The 20,585-nt window shown below is 37.7% G+C and overlaps 1 protein-coding gene across 2 annotated transcripts in view; it reads right to left on the reverse strand.

Annotated features, from left to right (window-relative positions):
- Rb1 (RB transcriptional corepressor 1) overlaps window positions 1-20,585 on the reverse strand; it is a 136,983-nt gene that overhangs the window by 14,830 nt on the left and 101,568 nt on the right. For both annotated transcript variants that reach the window (XM_051160824.1, XM_051160823.1), the window contains exons 18-20: window positions 7,717-7,832; window positions 5,936-6,081; window positions 4,363-4,508 (exon numbers count right to left, since the gene is read on the reverse strand). In XM_051160824.1, the coding sequence (XP_051016781.1) occupies window positions 4,363-4,508; window positions 5,936-6,081; window positions 7,717-7,832 (408 nt within the window). The remainder of the gene's footprint in view (window positions 1-4,362; window positions 4,509-5,935; window positions 6,082-7,716; window positions 7,833-20,585) is intronic.

Here is a 20,585-nt window from a genome sequence, read left to right on the forward strand (position 1 = left end):
CTACAAAGAGAGTTCCAGGATAGCCAGGGCTACACAGAGAAATCTTGTCTCAAAAAACTAAGCCAAACAAACAAGCTAGAACAAGCTAACTGTGCGATTCACCCTTTCCTTTAAGGTTGTGTTAAAAAGTTTCAAGCTATCAAGTGAAGTAAGGTGTAACAGTCCTGTGTGTAAACAAGTGCTGGGGACGGAGACCCTCCATTATCAACAGGGTTATGAGTCTTGATCAGAATGTAGGCTGAATCAGTTTTATTAGCTGAAGTTTCATTAGGCTATATCCTTAGGATAAATGAATTCTCTACATGGTTATTTTTTAATAAAACAATATTTAAAATGTAAAACTAGCCGGGCCTGGTGGCACACGCCTTTAATCCCAGCACTCCGGAGGCAGAGGCAGGCGGATTGCTGTGAGTTCTAGGCTAGCCTGGTCTACAAAGTGAGTCTAGGATAGTCAAGGCTATACAGAAAAACCCTGTCTCGAAAAACCACAATAAATAAATAAATAAATAAATAAATAAATAAATAAAAATGTAAAACTAACATTTGAAAATGATTCTCTGTGGCCTAAACTGTCAACTTTTTTTTTTTTTTTTTTGCCTAATTCAAGTATTCACCATTTCTACAACATTTGTGCTCACATCTGCTATCACCAAGGATTCCTAATCACCATACCTTGCTCAGTGTCTATAACTGAGCCTCACACTGAGAATGCCATTTATGTCGCAATGTGTCAATTGTTATTTTCTTCTACTTTAATATCTTTAAGTATTACGCATAAAAATCTGAATTCAAAAAGACCTAATTTCTTTAGGAATCTGGATTTCTGTTATATCTATTTAAAAGTCCAGTGTGGTACCTACAGGGCATGGTGGCGCACACCTTTAATCCCAGCACTCGGGAGGCAGAGGCAGGCAGATCGCTATGAGTTCAAGGCCAGCCTGGTCTGCAAAGTGAGTTCAGGACATCCAAAACTACACAGAGAAACCCTGTCTCGAAAAACCAAACCAAACCAAACAAAACAGAACAAAAATTTAAGATAAACTTTTTAAAAATCTAGTGTACTGCAACTGATACATACAAATATATTTAAGCTACACCTTTTATAATAATTTATTTTTGCTTAAAATATCATTCTTGTTGAGAACATTACCAATCTCATTGAAAAAGGAGGATTATATGAGAATATTATTAAAAATTATGTACCAATAAAATAACAGATAAAGTGGAAAAGTTCCTCAAGCTATGCAAAATAACAACAGTGACTGAAAATGAAAAGAAAACCAAATTCTTAATTATTAAACATGTAAGTGTTCACACACAAAAGCCCATGCCCATTGGACACCAGTGGCAAATTCAATGAAATTTCAAGAAGAAAAGAAGACTCAATATCAGTACCAATTATTCAAAAATTCTTCTGAAATTTGAAGTTCCCAACTAATTGTATGAGGCTAATATTTTGCTGATACCAAAACACAATACAGAAAAATGAAATTAAAAACAATTTCCCTTATTATTAAAAAGAATAAAATACTTAGGAATATAGTTAATAAAATAAGTGTAAGATTTGTAGTCTGAACACTATAAAACATTATTGAAAGGAATTAAAATCTAAAAGAGTGGAAGGGTATTACGTTTGTGTGGATTGAAGACTTCATTTTAAGATGGCAACATTTCCCCAAACTGACATATCATTCAATGCAATTTCTTCCAAAACTCTCAGAGCAAATGATAAGTCAGTCCTAAAATTCATATAGAAATTTAAGTTTCAGGACAGTTAATTTCATCTTGAAAATAGAACAAAGTGCAATCTTGTCCTTTTATTCCAAAACTTAGAATGCTATAGTAACTAAGACAGTGTATTGTCAGCAGAACAGCTATACAGACGAACAGAATAGACTTGAGTCTCAGAAATAAACATGTGCACATCTAAAAAGCAATAGATTTTCAACAGCTGCCAATAGAAAAGAAAAAAGAAGACATGTCTCAAGAAATGGTGCTGGGATGTGTGGGGACAGGTATAGCTCAGTGGAGTGCTTGCCACAAAGTAAGTGGCTCTGGGTTAAACTCCTAACACCAGGAAGAAAAAGAAAGAGGGGAAGGAGGAAGAAAAGGGGAGAGGGAACGGAGCTGAGAAGACTAGTTACTCCCAACACCAAAGTGAAGTGACTCCCTCCTCTACACTGTTGCAAAATTAAGTCAAAGTGGATTGAAACTTGAAAGTAAAAACTAAGAGTATGAAACTCTTGGGTGGGGGGGGGGGGGGGGGGGGGGGGGGGGGGGGGGGGCAGGGGGGGTCTTAAAGACTTCAAACTCGACAATGTTTTGTTCATACAACATCAAGCCACCAGTAAACCCTGCCGCTCCCTCCCCTCATGTAAAAACTTAAGAAAGTAAAACAACTCAGAGAATAAAACATTTGCAGACCATGCATCTCACAGAGAAATGTACATGCAGAACATATTAAAAACAAAAACAAAAAACAAAAAAACCAATCCTCGCAGCCTGGTGTGGTGGCTCACGCCTTTAATACCAGGACTGAGGAGGCAGACTAGACTGATCTCTATAAGGTTTGTGTGCTACCATGCCCAGTGAGAAAGGATCTTGCTGCTTTTTAGAAAGGATTTTAACACACACTTTTCTAAAGAAGATGTTCAATATTATTAGCTATCAGCCTTACCTGCCTGTAACCACAGGCACAGGGCATGCCTCTGGCCTCCACAGGCACTGCAAATATGTGCAAATACTCACATATAGAAACACACATACATAACTAAAAATAATAAATCTTTTAAAATAAAACATAAAATGGTATAACCATTTTGGAAAATAACCCATCTATTCCTCAAAAAGTTAAATAAAGATTTATCATATGACCCATCAATTCTACTTTATATATACCGAGGAAGAATAAAAACGTTCCTCATAAACCACATGCACAAATATTTGTTATATTATTCATAATAGATCAAAGAAGAAACAGTTCGGTGTCTATCAACTGATGAATTATAAACATAATGTGGTAAATGACACAAACTACAACACAGATGAACCTTGAAACTACACTCTATCAAAGAAGCCGTACTCAAGCAGAACGTGGCGCTCAGTGATAAAGCATGCCCTAGCATTTACAAGGCCATGGACTCAATGTCCCACCCCATGCCCTTCACAAAACACATCCCCACAACATGAAATTGCATGAGATTATATTTATAAAAAATATCCAGATTAGGCAAATCTTCAGAAAAAGAAAGTAGATTACTGTTGTTGAGGGCTTTTAGAGGCAACAGAGTTTCTCTTTGGAGTGATTAAAATGGTCTAAAGTAAATACAATGTGGTAGTAGCTCTATGACTCTACAAATATTCTAAAACCACTTAATTACACATTTATATGTACGCATTGAATGGTGTATGAATTACATTAAAACGCTGTTACCCACTCCTCCAAATGTTGTTCTTTTACCCCTTAAGAAGAGAAAGAAAGCTATGAGGGATCATTCTATTAATAAATCCACCTTTCCTTCCCCCCTCCTTCCCTTCCTGTTTTCAAATCTAAGGTTCTTTTAAAACCTTTAAAAAAATAGCATTAGACTTAGTGTATGATAGGCTAATACTTCACCACTGAGCTACATCACCAGTGTTTTTATTATTTTTATTTTGAGACAGGGTTTCACTAAGTTGCCAGGATGGCCTTGAACTTATCATGTTTGAGTCTTCAGCCTCAGGGACTACCACTCCTGATTAGATCAGCTGGTTCCTGGCTCGAGTTTTTGTTTTTGTTTTCTGAGACAGGTATCTCTGTGTAGACTTGGCTATCCTGAACTCGATTTGTAGAGTAGTCTGACCTCAAACTCACAGAGATCCACCTGCCTCTGACTCCTTGAGTGCTGGGATTACAGGCGTGGGCTACCATGCCTGGCTCCTGACTCATGTTATTTCCTCATGAAATGAAATCTAGCTTATCACAATATAGAAAAGGTTTGTGCTAAATCGGTTAATTGGTGATTTTTGAAAATAATGTTTGTGTCATTAAATAGCTATCAAAGTATACATATAAAATCTAAAGTTTTAATATGTAAAAACTACATTAAAAATATAAATGGTACCCAGCAAGTGACTATACATTATATAATGTAGCTGTTTAGTTGGATGTAATCTTTACCCCAGCACACAGTTAACAAGAATTGATGCCTTTAATCCCAGCAGAAGCAGGTGGATCGCTGTGAGTTTGAGTCCAGCCTGGTCTACAAAGGGAGTCTAGGACAGCCAGGGCTACACAGAGAGACCCTGTCTTGAAAAACAAAATCAAAAAAACAAAAAGCAAAACAAAAAAAGAACTGATGGTGAAATGACTGGTTTTCTTACCTGGTCCAGATGTCGGTCTCTCATGAGCTCATACTCATTTTGCAGAGTGTGTTGAAACAGAGTCCAGATGATGTGCTCCAGCTCTGGGTGGTCAGACAGAAGGCGTGCACACAGTGTATTTAGTCGGAGATATGCTAGACGGTACACTGCAGATGCAGGGGAAATAAAGCCTGTTTACTGTTCATTTTCAATTATGAGTGGATTTTTTGAAACATTAAATTCCTTTATAATATTTTAAGTAGCATTTTTACAGAAACCTAGCCTTTAAGACTACTTTCCTTATGAGTAAATGATTCCTAGTATTAGCAGTGTTACATATACAAGGCTCAGTAATACTTGCTGAATTAGCTATTATATTATGAAACTAAGGCACATGGGAAAGGTCATATGATATTATGAAATTAGGCAAACCAAGTAAGATTTGCTTTGGTTCTGTTGGTAATCACTCAGCATAGATGTTGGAAATTTCCAATAACAATATTAGAAAGATTATTTTTAAAATAATGGAATCACAAGTGATTATTCTTTTCCCCAAACCTAAACAAAAACATCATACCAGGCACTTCTCTATAAATACCAATGTGGAGTACAGCATACTCTTGAAAATTGTAAATTGTATCAGTGCAAAATGACTGTAATAGGAAGCTTGGTTTAAGAGTACGATTAGAAATATGACTGGAGAGAAGGAATTTTTGTTTTTATACATGTATTTTAGATGTAAAAACTCATGGTTCAAAATGTTCCTTTAAGGATTTGCATAAAGTAAATAGAAGTTTTCAAAGCTAACAATTTCTCCCCAAAGGTCTAAAGCTTTACTGTGTGTCAGCCTTGGCAAGGGATTGGTAAAGCATCTACGGCCCACCTGTCGATTTCTAAATGAGATGGAGGTGGGATCCCAAAGGTCCTCACTTATACAACTTTCTGGGTGGATACTGCTGGTTAGGACCTGCCTTTTGAGAACTACTATATAGCTCAAGGCCAAGTTTTACTGCATGCTTATGAAGCTCAGTATATATATAATGAATAAAATCAAGAAAAGTCTTATCTCAAAGGAATTTGACTTTTCATTCTTGCAAAGAGCTTCTAGTAGGTGAGGACCTTCCTGTGCACATAAACCACAGATTTGCAAGGTGGCCCTTGTATTGTACTATGTCCACACATGAGTGTTATGAAACCTCATCAGGGTACTTCTTACATGTCCTAAATATCCCAGCAATGTGTCTGTCCTGGGCAATACTACATTATGTTATCCAAACTCTAGACATACACTTGAAAAGCAAAGTAATATTGCTGTATTTCCAAACACTAACCTGAAATCATAACAATGGAAGCAACAATACTAAAATTGAATTTTCTGAATTTACTATATTCTAGGCCCTGTTGACAACATTTCATATGTATGAATTATCCCCTAAGACCTATATGTTAATATTATTACACTACAGATGATTATTATTTTCCATTTATAAGGAAAGAAACTGCGACATGGAGATATCAAGTGGTCAAGCACTCGTGTCACGACTCAACCTAGGCGGCCGGGCTCCAGACTCCGTGCTCATCACCTTCTACTGACCTTTTTTGTAAAACAGGGAAAGGGAGGTAGATTTCAATGGCTTCTGAGTATGGAAGGCTGAGGCTGCTTGTGTCTCGGTATTTGCAGCAGAATTTACACGTGTAGTTGAACTTCTTTTCTTTGGGGATCTTATAGGAGAAAGATACCTAGATACATACAAAGAATAAGTCTTCATTTCGCACATGCATGCAAGCACACGAGTTATGTTTGATTGTACACATACACTCAGACACATTTTACCAAATTCTGTGAGTCAGCTATTTGAACACAAGCTGGGAAAGCTAGCTTAACAGGAAAAATGTGCTACCTTTCCAAACTCCAATCTCCCTGACTTTTCTTTACTTACATACTGATAAATGTAAACTTACTTAACATACAAAAACATGTCTCCCTCGAGTTCTAGGTGCAAACATCCAATTGTGTAATGAGCAGCACTACTTGAATTTCAAACTTTCTACAGCCAAAGCAGAACTCTGGATTCCTTCACCTAGTCCTTCTTATTCAAACAAATGTCACTATATCACATCTAGTGTTTTAAAGTAAAAGAGCCTAGGAATGAAAATTTTAAATTTCTCAATTTGTCTAGTTCCTCTAAGTCAAATCAACATAAAACCTGTTATTTTTATCTCAAAATACTTTTCAGGCCCTTCATTTTAATGTTTATATCAGACCAACTCACCTATAGCCCTCATTTAAAATATTCAGTCTTCAAAATTTTCTCTCCACTTTTTTGTCTTGACATTTTCTAGCCCTCCAGTCCACCTCAGCTGTTTTTTTTTTTTTTTTTTAATTTATTTAGTTTTATTTTATGTGCATTATATGTCTATGGGTGTCAGATTTTGGAGTTACAGACAGTTGTGAGCTGCCATGTGGGTGCTGGGAATTGAACCCAGGTCCTCTGGAAGAACAGTCAGTGCTCCCAACCGCTGAGCCATCTCTCCAGGCCCCCTGTTTTTCTTATAGCAGCTAGAATAATCACTTAATACAAATTATACAAAGTTGCATCTGTCTTTAAATGATTCCCCACTACCTTTATAAACTCTAGGAACTTAGAAAATCTAGCTCCAGTAGCTGCTTCTGCCTCACCTTCACCACTCCAACTATGACCCATCCACCCTGGGTTTCATTCCAGTCCCCAATTTAGACAGTTTCCCCAAATAAGATGATTTCTGCCTGGTCAGCATTTAGGTCTCCAGTCAGAATATCACTTGATCAGAAACAGGGGAGCAGCTGTAAACACTGTACCCACGTCTGTCTCGCCTGCGTGTCACTCCATTGTTGCATTGTTGCACAAGTACTCTAAAGTCAGCTGTGCTGTTTTGTTTGTGCATGTTTCCTTCCTCCAAGACACAAGCCCTATAAGGGAGAAGAGCCAGGCCATCTAATCTTACCAGTGATGAGTACTGTTAACCATTTACTGAATTACAGGAAAGTATAAAGATGACTTATGTGAAAATATTACTTAGCAAGTAAACTCACGCATGATTACAGCGCCTCTGTGAGCTAGAAATACTTTGGTGCAAGTTACCATGGAAATGACATCTTAGGAAAATGGTCCCTATGTTCATCTTCTCTGTCATGAAAAAGTCCCCATTATACCAACTCCATGTGATTTATATGACCTTATTTAGGTCATGTATCTTACACTCCTAACTCTTAAAGCAAAAACAATGTCTTAAGAAAAATTCCAGTCCTACAATTTCTATATAATGTTTTGCATTTCCCTTATGATCAAAGTATCCTTGCAGTTTGAATGGAAAACATAATGCATTTCTGCTTACATGTCTGCTGCAGTGTGGTTGCTCTGGAGTGGGAGACTGAGAGGGCAAGTAGACTCAAGGTGATCAGGTCCTTCTCCATCCTTGGACTGCTTAATGAGATCAAATAAAGGTGAGTCCTGGATGAAAGAAAAGGGCATTTAACAACATCAGCAGGTATGGTTTTTCCAAGTACATATGAAAAGTATGCTATAAAGCTGGGTGTGGTGGTGCATACCTGTAATCCCAGCACTCAGGGAGGCAGAGGCAGGCAGGTTCCTGTGAGTTCAAGGACAGCCTGGTCTACAAAGTGAGTTTAGGATAGCCAAGGCTACACAGAGAAACCTTGACTCGAAAATAAAAACAAAAACAAAACAACAACAAAAAAGTTTGCTATGGGTAAGCACTATTAACTTTAGGCAAAATTAGACCCTTTACTCCATTTTCAAATTCTTGCTTGCCTACTTTGATATTGTATGCACATAAAAAAAAAAAAAAAAGGAAAATGTATGCCCTTAAATATTTCTCCAGCATTGAATATATACATCTTGGCTTTTGTTTTGTTTTTGTTTTTTAATATTCACTTACATATAATGAAATGTATTGGGGATGAAACCAAAGTTTAAATACAGGATTCATTTACGCTTCAAATATAACTTCTACACATGGTCAATTGTAATTTTATCAACATATTAGTTGTATTTTTGTCTATGATACGTCACATGATACAGTATCATGTTTGGATGTAAAAAGTTTTGGATTTGGGGCTGGAAAACAGCCCAGAGGCAGAATGCCTTTGTAGTCTGAATAAAGCCTTGGACTCTGCCCCCAGAACAACAATAGCTTTAGATATTGAAGCATTTCAAATTTCAAGTTAGACTAGTGATGTGCAACCCTTACTAGGAAAGAAGATAGAATTTAGGGAAAAGATGCACAAAAGATTCAAAGAAGGTAGCAAGAAGAAAATAAATCTATGAGCAGAATTTAATAAAACTGAAAACAAAGATAAAATGTATGGTTTTATCAACAAAAGTAACAACTATTGTTTGAAATAACAAACAGACCTCCAGTAAAGTTGGTAAAAAGAAAAGGAAGACCTAGTTAGTGTCAGGAACTAAAAGTGGAACATAATAGAAAAGATATGAAAGGTAACAGGGGACTTAAGATAATTTTATCCTAATAAATTAGAAACCTTAGACTACATTTAAAAACTATAAAACTATCATAAAAGCTCAATTTAAAAAATCATATAATTTGAGTAATCTTGCCACTATTAAAAATTTGAATCAGAGCTAGGCAGTGCTTGTGCACACCTTTAATCCTGGGCAGAGGCAGGATGGGCTCTGAGTTTAAGGACACCCTGGTCTACAGAGTGAGTTCCAGGACAAGGGGATGGGGGGGGTGTCGGAGAGGGAGCTACACAGAGAAACTCTGTCTTGAAAAAAAAAAAGAATCATAATCTAAAGTTGCTCCACAAAGAAAAGCCCTGTTTGGTTTTACCAGGAAATTTTTATCAAAACGTCAAAGGAAAGATACTCTTGCTTGTAGTGGACTGGTCCTAAATTGAGAAGTTTTTATGAAGTTAGTGTATCACAAGAAATTACAATGGTTTCTTGTGTTGTTAAGGGAGACTCTGAAAGTGACAAACACCTAGAAGGCTAAGGCTGGAGAAATGGCTCAGTAGTTAAAAGTAGGTGTTGTTCTTTCAGAGGACCTTTGTTGGTTCCCAACACCCGTATAAAGCAGCTCACAAGCACCTGTAACTTCAGCTCCAGGAGACCCAACACCTTTTCTTGCTTCTGTGGGCATCTGCACGTGCACATATATACATGCACGCAGACACAGAGCTACACACGCATACGCATAAATAAAAATAAAATACATCTTTAAAAAAAGAGGTCATAATGAAAAAGACAAATCCAAACATGTACAAACAATACTTCTGTAAGAATAAAGCCACAATTAATTACATTAAACTAACTCTTTAAAAAATAAACAATGCCAATAAAAGACGGCAAACATAAGACGACATACTGCATAAAGAGAATGAGAAAGGGAATATCAGATACATAAACGTGAATGTGGAAGACATAAGTCAAGCGCTAACCTACTCACTACATGACAAAAGGATAGATGGAAGCCCAATAGTCTGGAAAAGTAACCAGCCAAAAGCACTCTAATTTTTTTAAATTTTTTTTTAAAATTTATTCTTGTTACATCTCAATGTTTATCCCATCCCTTGTATCCTCCCATTCTTCCCTCCCCCCTTTTTTTCTTTTCTCTTGTGTGTATGGATGCTTAATCTACATGTGTGTCTATGAACCATGTGCATGCAGTGCCTGTGAAGCCAAAAAAGGCTATCAAATGTCCTGGAACTGAAGTTACAGATGGTTATGAGGCATGAGGGAGCTGAGAATAAAATCCACATCATCCTGATGAACAGACAGCACTCTTAACCACAGAAACATCTTCCGGGTTCCCTATATAAACTCTTTACAGCCCAGAAGGTCCAGCAGCCATGACAGCAGATGCCTTGGACAGTGAGGCAAAAGGGAATTAGCAACAGGAAGATTGGCAGAAGTCCACCTAAGGGTAAGCTAAACAACAAGAGATTTGCCTCCTCTTCCTCTGTCTCTAGTGATGAAAAATAGAAATTTAATGAGCATAAAACAGAAGTGCTTGTCCTGATGTCTCCAGACAGTGTTTAAAAGGAGCTACCATACTAAAGAAGGTGGCATTAAAGAAACTTTTTGATCACAAATATTACATATCCCTGACTGCTTCCTATCTCCATAGCCTAGGATGCTTGAAACTATGATCATACATTCCAGGTATGAACACATAAACATCAAGCTAAGTAAATGTTGACTCAAAGAGGAAAGAACTACAGATATTAGCAAACCAAAGGCTTTATAAGGGAATTATATTTATGCAAGTCACCACACAGTCAAAATCCCTTCCTGGGTAAATACAGCCTCCAGCTAACTTTTAGTGATTTACACTTACACATGAATGACATTCAAGTATTTCAGACAAGTTTCTACTATGAAAGTGCCAAAGCAAAGCAAACAAAAGTACCTTGAAAGAAATATTTCAGTGTAAATCAAAACGACTCTGAGATTCCATCTTACACCCATCAGAATGACAAAGATCAAAAATTCAAGTGACACCACATGCTGGCAAGGTTGTGGAGAAAGAGGAACAGTCCTTCATTGCTGGTGGGAATGCAAACTTGTACAACCACTTTGGAAATCTATGTGGCGCTTTCTCAGAAAACTGGGAATAGGGCTTCCTCAAGACCCAGCTAATCCACTCCTTGGAATATACCCAGAAAATGCTCTACCACACAACAAGGACATATGATCAACCATGTTCATAACAGCCTTATTCATAATAGCCCCTCATAAGTGTCCCTCAGTAGAAGAATGGATAAAGAAACTGTGGTACATTTACACTGTGGAATACTACTCAGCTTTTAAAAACAAGGAAATCCCAAAATTTGTGGACAAATGGGTAGAACTAGAAATGATCATACTGAGTTAACCCAGAAGCGGAAAGACTCACATGGTATATACTCACTTATAATTGGGCACTAGCCCAAAAGGCATGTCCCACGAAAGTCTTCACTTACCAAGAGATTGGGATAGATGTGAGGACGTCCTACTGGGACTCTAGGTAAGAGAAATACAGGAGATGGAGAAATAGAAGGACCCAGAGGGTCCTAGAAATCTACAAGAAGAACATTGTGGTGGGTGGATGGGGGCGCAGGGGGGGTGTGTTCAAACTATTGTACTAACCAAGGACAATACAATAGTAAACATCGAACCCCTACTCTGATCTAGCCAATGGACAGGACATTCTCCACAGTTATGTGGAGAGCGGGGACTGACTCTGACATGAGCTCTGGTGCTCCATATTTGACCACTTCTCCTTGGTGGGGAGGCCTGGTGGCACTCAGAGAAAGAATAGGCAGGCTACCAAGATGAGACTTGGTAGGCTATGACCATATAATGGGGGAGGAGGTCCCCCTTAGTCATAGACCTAAGGGAGGGGAATAGGGTGAAAATGGGAGAGAAAGAGGAATAGGAGGATACAAGTAATGGGATAACAATTGAACTATAATCTGAATAAATTAATTAAATAAAAAAAACAACAAAAAAGAAATATTTCAGGAAAGAAATGTCAAAAGATAGAAACCCAGTAAATTAAGATACTGAATATCCTTTTGAATATTACGTTACTGAAAGTAAGTTATAGTCTCAAACAGTATGTTTTCTTGTCCATCGCTCACCTCATCTCAAAAAACATAAAGAGCTAGATTTTTTATTGTTTTGTTTAAATGCTTTATAAAATCTATGTATGTGGGTAGTTTTGCCTATATATCTGCCTTTATATACCACATATACTTAATGCCTGTGGAGGCTAGAAGACAGTCCTGGATCTGAAGTGGAGTGACAGATGGTTGTTAGATGCAATATGAGTGCTAAGAAGAAAACATAAGTCCTCTGCAAGAGCAACAAATGCTCCTAATGGCTGAGCTATCTCTCCAGTTCTAGTTTGTTTGTTTCTGAGGCTGCCTTGCCTGGCCTGGAACTTGCCATGTAGACCAAGCTGGCCTCGAACTCAGATATCTTCCTGTCTCTGTCTCTTGAATGCTGGGATTAGTGGTATGCCCATTTTTCTTAACTGTAAAGTAGAAATACTTGGGTAAGGGTATCTAAATCACAGGATTGTGAATTCAGAATTTGGACTAGTGTTTAAAAAGTGTTATGTAAGTTTCTGATGGTATTATGGTAGACAATATATCTTTTCAAATGTAAACATAAACCAAGTTATCTATCGAGCCGCCCAGTACGTGTATCTTCTTTTGTCTAGAAGTGTTGGTCCTTCTCTCAGCACCTTCACTTTATCTCTATGTACAGCATGAACTAATCATTCTCTATCATCAAACATCAAAACCAAACCACCTCTTCTCCTGCCTTGCTGGGCTCGCTCCTTCCTTATCTCAGACATTCCTTCACCAGAGCACTCCAAGGCTCACCATTATGCAAATCTCCTCAAAAAGCACCTCCCAAATGAAGCTTTCTCTGAACATCTTGTCAAGAGGGCTGTAACCCCCACCACCTCTGATCTTACAGCACTGTCATTACTTGTCACTACATTTGCTTACTTGCTCATTAACAATCTCTACTATAATGCAAGTTTCAGAATAAATGAATGAAGTGAGAAGATTAAAGTTCCTCAAATTCCTTGAGATTAAGTCTACCTTAAAGTAAGGATAACGTTAAAAATGGAAGCTTGTTAGTTTCATATTCTTCTAAATCCCTTAAACTTAATTTTAAACCAGATGTGATGGTGTACTCCTTCAACCCCAGTAGAAGCTCTGTGAATTCCAGGCCAGCCTGGAGGACATCATGTGTTCCAGGATAGCTACACCTACACAATGAAACACTGCCTAAAATACTAATCCACTCCTTTTTCTTGTAATTCTCCCTCCACAATAGCAGCCAAATAATAATATGCATTAAACCCACAAAAGTAAACATGTCAACTGTCTTAAAGTGACTTTCCAAATGCTTTCTTTAAAGTGTAAAGCATAGAGGAATACAACAAAGTATTCTGTACAACCCAGAGTAAAAAACAAATTCTTTTACGCTGCAAACCAGCCAGCTCTGAACAAACAGCAAACGTGTGAAACACTGAGGGCAGTGGCCAGCAAACAGACATGCTTCTTATCCACTGTGTGTGCAGAGTCAGAGAGTCATCATCCAAGAAGTTAACTTTGTGATTACAAATTCATAAAGCTCTATGAACTAACAGCTGAAAAATGAGTAAAAACTCACAGTATAGGGGAATAATTACTTTAAGGGGAACTGACACAGTGTGAGAAACAGACATTAAAAGGGGGAACAAGGCCTGAACAGTCTTGAAAGGAAGTTAGAATGTGATGAAAGTAAAGGATGCTTTGCCAAGTTTTGTAGAAAAGGAAGAGAAAGTTGTAAGTGATGAGGAAGCATGAGAAGGGCAGTCAAAAGTCAGGAGTAAATATGCTTGCAGAGCTGAAATGAGGGGACATGAACTGTCTATTAATAATGCTATGACTAAGATCTACAAGTTGGTTAAAGACAAACATCTTATGATTAACTGACCACAATTACAGAAATTTCTCAAATAATCTCTGCCTCTTAACTGCGATCTCTGCGCCAGAAAATAAAAATGATCAGATTTTAGGTTATGGGAATCTCGTAATTACCCTACCCACATATATAATCCTAGATGGCAAATGCTACATCAAGTTCAACCCATTCTTCTAGTACAGTTTTCTTCTAGTACAGAATTGTTTTGTTTTGTTTTGTTTTTAAATAAAGTGAGCTGGGTATGGGGTACACATCTGTAACTGGAGCACTCAGGAGGCAGAGGAAGGAAGGACAGAATCTGACCTAGTCTGGGCTAAGCAAGTTCCAGGTCAGCCTAGGCTATGCATGAAACAAGATCCAATCTTAGTACGTAAGCTATAGAGTTGTGACTCCGGGAAAAGCACTTGCTTAGTGTGTGAAACAACACACACCCCTATGTTAACACATTGAAGCACTCATTTCATTGGCCTTTGTTTTTTTTACTTCGTTTTCTGGAATTAGAACAGAGTCAGTAGGAAAGAGCTACTGGCTGAGCTTGTCTTCCTAGAAATTGTAGATAAACCTATGCTCCTATTTCTAGATCTGGTCTGGCTTTGGATCTGGTCTAGCCAGTCTTGCCCTGGGTACGTGTGACGGTAACAAAGGCCTCTGCAGCACAACTGAGTTTAGCACATGCCTCTCATAAAGGCAGCCTGGACAGTTGCCTAGCCCCTTGTACCATGAAGGTATCAGAGAAATGAGACCATCTATGAAAAAGGATTCCAGCTTTCGTAAGATACAGGCTCTGCTGGTGCATTCATCTTGCCTTCCCACAGCAGTTAAGATGTGCATGCCTGTGGCTTGTTAGCCACCTGCTCTCTAGTATTTTATGTGCAGCAGCAGTAGACTTAGACATTACTTTCAAGGCCAACCTGTCAGATCATGCTTAAAATGACTGCAAGATTCTTTTTTGTTGCCAGTTCCTTGAGGGGGGGATGACAAAGTTTCTCTACACAGCCCTGGTTATCCTGGAACGCACAGAGGTCCACATGCCTCTACCTCCCGAGGGTTGCGATTAAAGGCGTACGCCACGTCGCCCAGCATCTTTCCCACTTTTTACTTATAAACTTTTGACTATTTCATGGGAAATATTACAAATATTCTTAGTAACAAAGATTAGAGTTTAAATTTATATACTAATTCTTTCTGTAATAATTGTGCTGAAGTTCATTTTTAAGATTTTATCTTTCTGTTTATTAAAAATAGAATAGGGGCTGGAGAGATGGTACAGCAGTTAGGAGCACTGGCTGCTCTTTCAGAGGTCCTGAGTTCAATTCCCAGCACTGACATGGCAGTCCACAATTGTCTATGGGATCCAATGACCTTTTCTGAGGTGTAGATGTACATGCAAACAAAACATAGCTTGAGAGATGACTATACTTCCCCTTAACAACAAAAAGTATTGCTATATCATTAACTGGAAATGATGGCTTTTTTAAAGCAAAATATAGAATTAATATTGAATATGGTCTTTGATCATAAATTCTTTTTACATAGTTAAGAAAGGTGAAGCAGATCATCTTAACTCAATGTATACAAAGGGAAAATACTAATTTTAACAACAGCAAAATAACCTTGGGTCATGTTCCCACCATGGTGTATGTGTGCATGTGTTTGTTAATAAAAGTTAAAAAAAATACACATTAGATATTTGTCCCTAAGTAAATAAAATCAACAGGGCACAACTGAGACAACTGTTTAAAAAAAAAAAAAAAAAAAGCTGTTATCTCCAGATAGCCCTCTCGTTACCTAATAACATTGTCTTTAAAATCACAACCACTACCATTTCTACCTGAGGACTCAAGAAAAAAAGTTAATATTTCTTGGAACTGACTTGAATTTTCAATGATTTTTTTATAATATAAAGTATTACTTTCTGAAATGGCCTATAATTTATTTTGGAGTGCAGGATATAAGAGTTCACAGAAAAGTTAATTAAACGCATACAACTAGGTTTCCCTTTACTCCTAGATTTTTATAAAAATCAAGAAAACATAACAGCTTCATTTAAGAAAAGTACCTGGGCAACAGTGAGATATAGTTCAGTTGTAGGCGACTGGCTTTCACTGTGCAAAGCCCTGGATTCAACACCCACATCTCAACAACACAAAACAAGAGAAGTATAGCTCTAACGACTCTCTTTTCTACCGCCCTCACACCCGACCTCTGCCTCTCATTTGGGAAGCTGCTAACCTGCACTCCCGGCATACTCAGGTAATCAAGTTTATTCCTTCTCAAGTCTCTGATAGAATTGAAGACCAGGTAGCTTAGTTTTACAATGATGCTTAGTTGTTTAGGAATTAAGATGTTTTTAGGTCTTGATAGATGTTTTAAGTTGATAATGACAATATGTGATGGAGATTGATTTATATTCAGAATTTTAGACGCACCAAGATAGGAAAGATGTTTTCTTCAAGGCTATCAAATGCAAATAGCCAAAACACTAAGAATGTAACACTTATATAATTCCTAATTGTGTCACGGTTCTTCTTGCTATAGGTAATCTATTGTATATATGTGTAATAATATAAATGTATATGTAAAAATTATTAATAAAAAAAGAGAAAAAAGAGGGAACATGGACACATACAGACACATCACATGTATGCACATGTATATATGTATCTTCTGTCTCCTTAGGAACTATGAACTATATTTTTCTATTCTGACATAAGTTCCTAAAAAGTAAGTATCTTTCTTTTTTTGTTTTGCTTTTGTTGTTGTTTGTTTTTTCGAGACAGGATTTCCCTGTGTAGCCTTGGCTATCTTGTACTTGCTTTGTAGACCAGGCTGGCCTTGAACTCACAGAGATCTGCCTGCCTCTGTCTCCCTGAGTGCAGGGATAACAGGCATGTGCTACCACGCCCAGCTGACTATCTCTTCTTAAATAGCAATACTATTCTAACAGTTCCATTTTTCTGTCTTCTTATATTTCAAAAGAACTTCAATTTTTTTCTGATTTTTTTTCTAAGATACTAATAACGCAAGCAAGTCTGAGGTATTTCAGATGCACAGTTTCTACTGTGACATCAGAAAGTCCTTAAATCTTAATGGCCAACTGCTAGAAAAAATTTGGTTCTCCTTTTTCTAGCACAAACTAAAATAATCAGGATAAAAGAGCAGAATGTTAAAAAAATCACATTCATATGAATTTATGATAATTCATTTTAATTGCACATTAGACCTTCTAAACAAAAATTTCATGTTGGCATTGAGAAACATACACTGTAAGGAAGAAGATGAGCAAGTGGTCTTTCTATGATCCCTGAATTTGATAACTATGGCTAACAACACAAAGGAATTACTACATATTTCACAGTCTTATTCCTTCATTACCCAAAGCCTACCTTCATGATTCTCTCTGTTTATCAAGGTTAGTACTTATTGAGCATCTATTACATGTCAGGCTTTATGCTATTTTATATTCATTCTTTCATTAAATAGATACTATTACTCCATGCATTTTACAAATAAAAAAATCAGAGAGATGAAAGTTAACATACATGTCAACATGACTAGTGAATGGTACAACAGGGGCTTAAAACCAAGGCTCATAAAATGTGTGCTATTACTGACTATGTCTATACTAGGATACAAACTACGTTCCTTTCCTCATTGTCTCTGTTCTTCCTTTGCCTGTTGTCATGCTTTTTAAACCATGCTTCCACCCTGTTACCTGTCCCTACCAGCAGTTCCCCCTCTCAAAATATTATCAATCATTCTTCTGAAGATGCCAAGACAAAACAGCACATTAATGGTAGACCCTACCACATAGGGTTATTAATAATCTAAACAAAAGTTTTGGTACTTTCACCTGGATCTGTGATGTGTCCCAAATGCTCATGTTCAAAGCTTAGAGTTGGTCTGATGTTTTATATGCTAATTATTGCTTGCTGTCTCTCTGGCCCACCTGTATTTTGCCTGAGAGCCTAACCTGCTTGACTAATAAAAGGCCTTCACGCCTGGGCAGGGCAAATGGGATAGGCGTGGCTAAGGTTCTTGAGCTTGAGGAGCCAGAGAGCATCTTGGGGAAAAGAGAGATCAGAGGGGAAAAGAGAGAAGAAGGTTGTGCCATCATGGGTTAAGTGGAGGAGAAGCACATGGCCGGCATGGATGGAGGATTTGGCCCAGATGAAAACATTAGCAAGTATTTGGGATTATGGATGGAAAGTAGCTTGATAGGAATTATTAGAAGGATATGATATGGGATACCTGCCCCACTATGGGAAGTAGTTTAGAGGATTACTATCTGCCCTGCCCCAGGTTAACTAAGATTATTTTAAAATATAACAGTTGTCTGTGACTTGATTGATTGCTAACAGGTTAGAAAATACTGCCGTAATAATACTTATAGGCCGAATAATAAACATTATTAGGCCATACTGGTAACTTAACAGCAACAGCTTAAGTCTCCAGCTGTGGCACTACTGGGAGGTGTGGCCTAGTAGGAGGAAGTAAGGCCACTGAAAGTGTGATCTTGAAGGGGCTGTTACAATCCTGGCTCCTCCTTCCCTCTGCTTCCTGCTCAGATTAATATAGAAGCTTCCTGTACTGTGCATTCCTGGCTTTGATACTCTGTCCAGTGACAAGACTCAAAATAATGAAGATGCAACCATTAGAACCATGAGCCAAAAATAAATCTCAGTCCTTTTAAGTTTATTTTCTTTGGTATTTTGTCAGAGAATGTTGCATGTAATAAACCATCAGTAATTCTGCCTCAACGCCATAGTAAAGCACCAATCACTTTACGTACATTGTTTATTCCCACATCAAACTCTAAGAGAAGATACTATTTCTCGTTACTGCTCTTTTCCAAAAGATGAAAAGTAGCTAAGAGTAAACTGCTAGGGACAGTGTGTGATAGATCCAGAATTTGGCCTGAAGCTATTTGACTCTAGAGTTCCTGGATTTTTGTTTTGCTTTAGTTTTTATGTCACAGTTTTATAGTCTAATAAAGAAAAGAGATTGGTAAATAAAAATATCAACACCACATAGTAAACGCCATAATATTAAAATGTATAGGGTACACAAGACCAAAGGAGGAACAGTCAACTCAAATTGGGTGTGTGAGGGAAAACATCTTAGACATCATTCTCGAGGCAAATCCCAAAGAAAGAGTAAGTTATTTTAAGTTCTTTTAAAAAGTGAGGTTGAGAGGGCTCAGAAACAGAAGAGGAATTATAACCCTAGAGAAAATTCATGCAGTTCACTAATAAAATAAGAAAAATAAATCAATTTTCCATTTTAAAATGAAATCCCTAAGGCTAGGTAATTTGAAAAGAAATTTATTTAGCTCAAAGTTCTGGAGCCTGACTGACTAGACATCATACTGAGGCACTGCTGAAACCCTCCCTGCCTATCACCTCCTGGCCGGGGGAGCCATATACAAGAAGGAGTAATTAAAGGGTGAGACAAGAATCCAGAGCACTAAGAGAGGCCAGGTTCTCTTACTATAACAAACTTCTAGGTAAAAGGTCTCAAGACAGCTATGTCAGCACACTGAGAGCCAAGATTCTAACATAGGACCCATTCTGATGAAGTACAAACCACAGCAAAGTGATGACAAAGAAAAGATACGTATAAAATGCTTAGAATGGCACCTGGCACAACCCTTAAAAAGGAAGTGATTTCCAGGCGGTGGTGGCACATGCCTTTAATCCCAGTGCTCGGGAGGCAGAGATGATCAGTTCCACAAAACACAGATTGCATAACAGTAACAAGAAACAATAAACTTACTTAAGTTTATCTAAGTAGGTGACTAACAAGAACTACATATGACTTTGAAAGGATCTTCAAAATAAAATCCCAGGATCTGATATATGAATGTTCAGCGATATTTTTAGAACATTAGCAAGTAACAGCCACACTGTAGAATAAATTAAATATCCTAAGGCACAAATAAGAAAGCTGATGATAGAATTTGCCTTCTATCAAGGCTGGCAAAGCATGCACCCTTTAAAATTCGCTTGCAGGATCATCCAATAACTTCTAACAGTTCATGCTGTGTAACTTAAAGATTACCCACCCATAAACTGTGCCAGGATTAGTCTGTGTGATCAGGGCATGCAGAGGAATTTTAATCCAGCACACCTTTAATCTCTCTGGCTGGAATATAGACACACCCTTAGTACACACCTTTAATCTCAAACAATTGAGGAAAAGACAAAGTGACAAACCAAAGAAAGATTTTGACAGAATAGGACACACCCAGCTGTCAGGAGAACAGCACAAGAAAGAGAAGTGATTTAAGAGAACAGTGCAGAGAGAGGGGCAAGGGAGGAGGCAGTATTACCAGGAGACTTTTACAGGGACAGGTTGAAGACAGAACAAGCTAGACACAGGTAAAGATAGAATGAGCCAGAGAATGAGAAGTCAAGATCGCTAGAGCTAGTTTGAGGCCAAGCAGAGCAATTCAGTTAGAAGCTGAGAGAAGACAGTTAAATTGAACTAGCCAGCAAGAGTTCAGAAAGAACTAGAAAGGGTGAACTTATTTAGCAGTAAGTCTCAGAGGTCGAAAACAATCTATACCTAGGTTAGATTGTACAGAGGTGCAAGCTTCCAGGACAAGGCGTAGGTTAGTAAGCCTCCAAGACAACAAGCTCAGGAGAATGAGAGTACTTTTACAACAGCATACAGTAAAGGCCACAGCATGTGACTTCTAAGGTTGGCTTATCAGGGACTGGCAATTTCCATCTTTAGATATCTTGCTTCTGGAAT

The sequence above is a fragment of the Acomys russatus genome, chromosome 18, assembly GCF_903995435.1.
Source record: "Acomys russatus chromosome 18, mAcoRus1.1, whole genome shotgun sequence".
Lineage (NCBI taxonomy): Eukaryota > Metazoa > Chordata > Mammalia > Rodentia > Muridae > Acomys > Acomys russatus.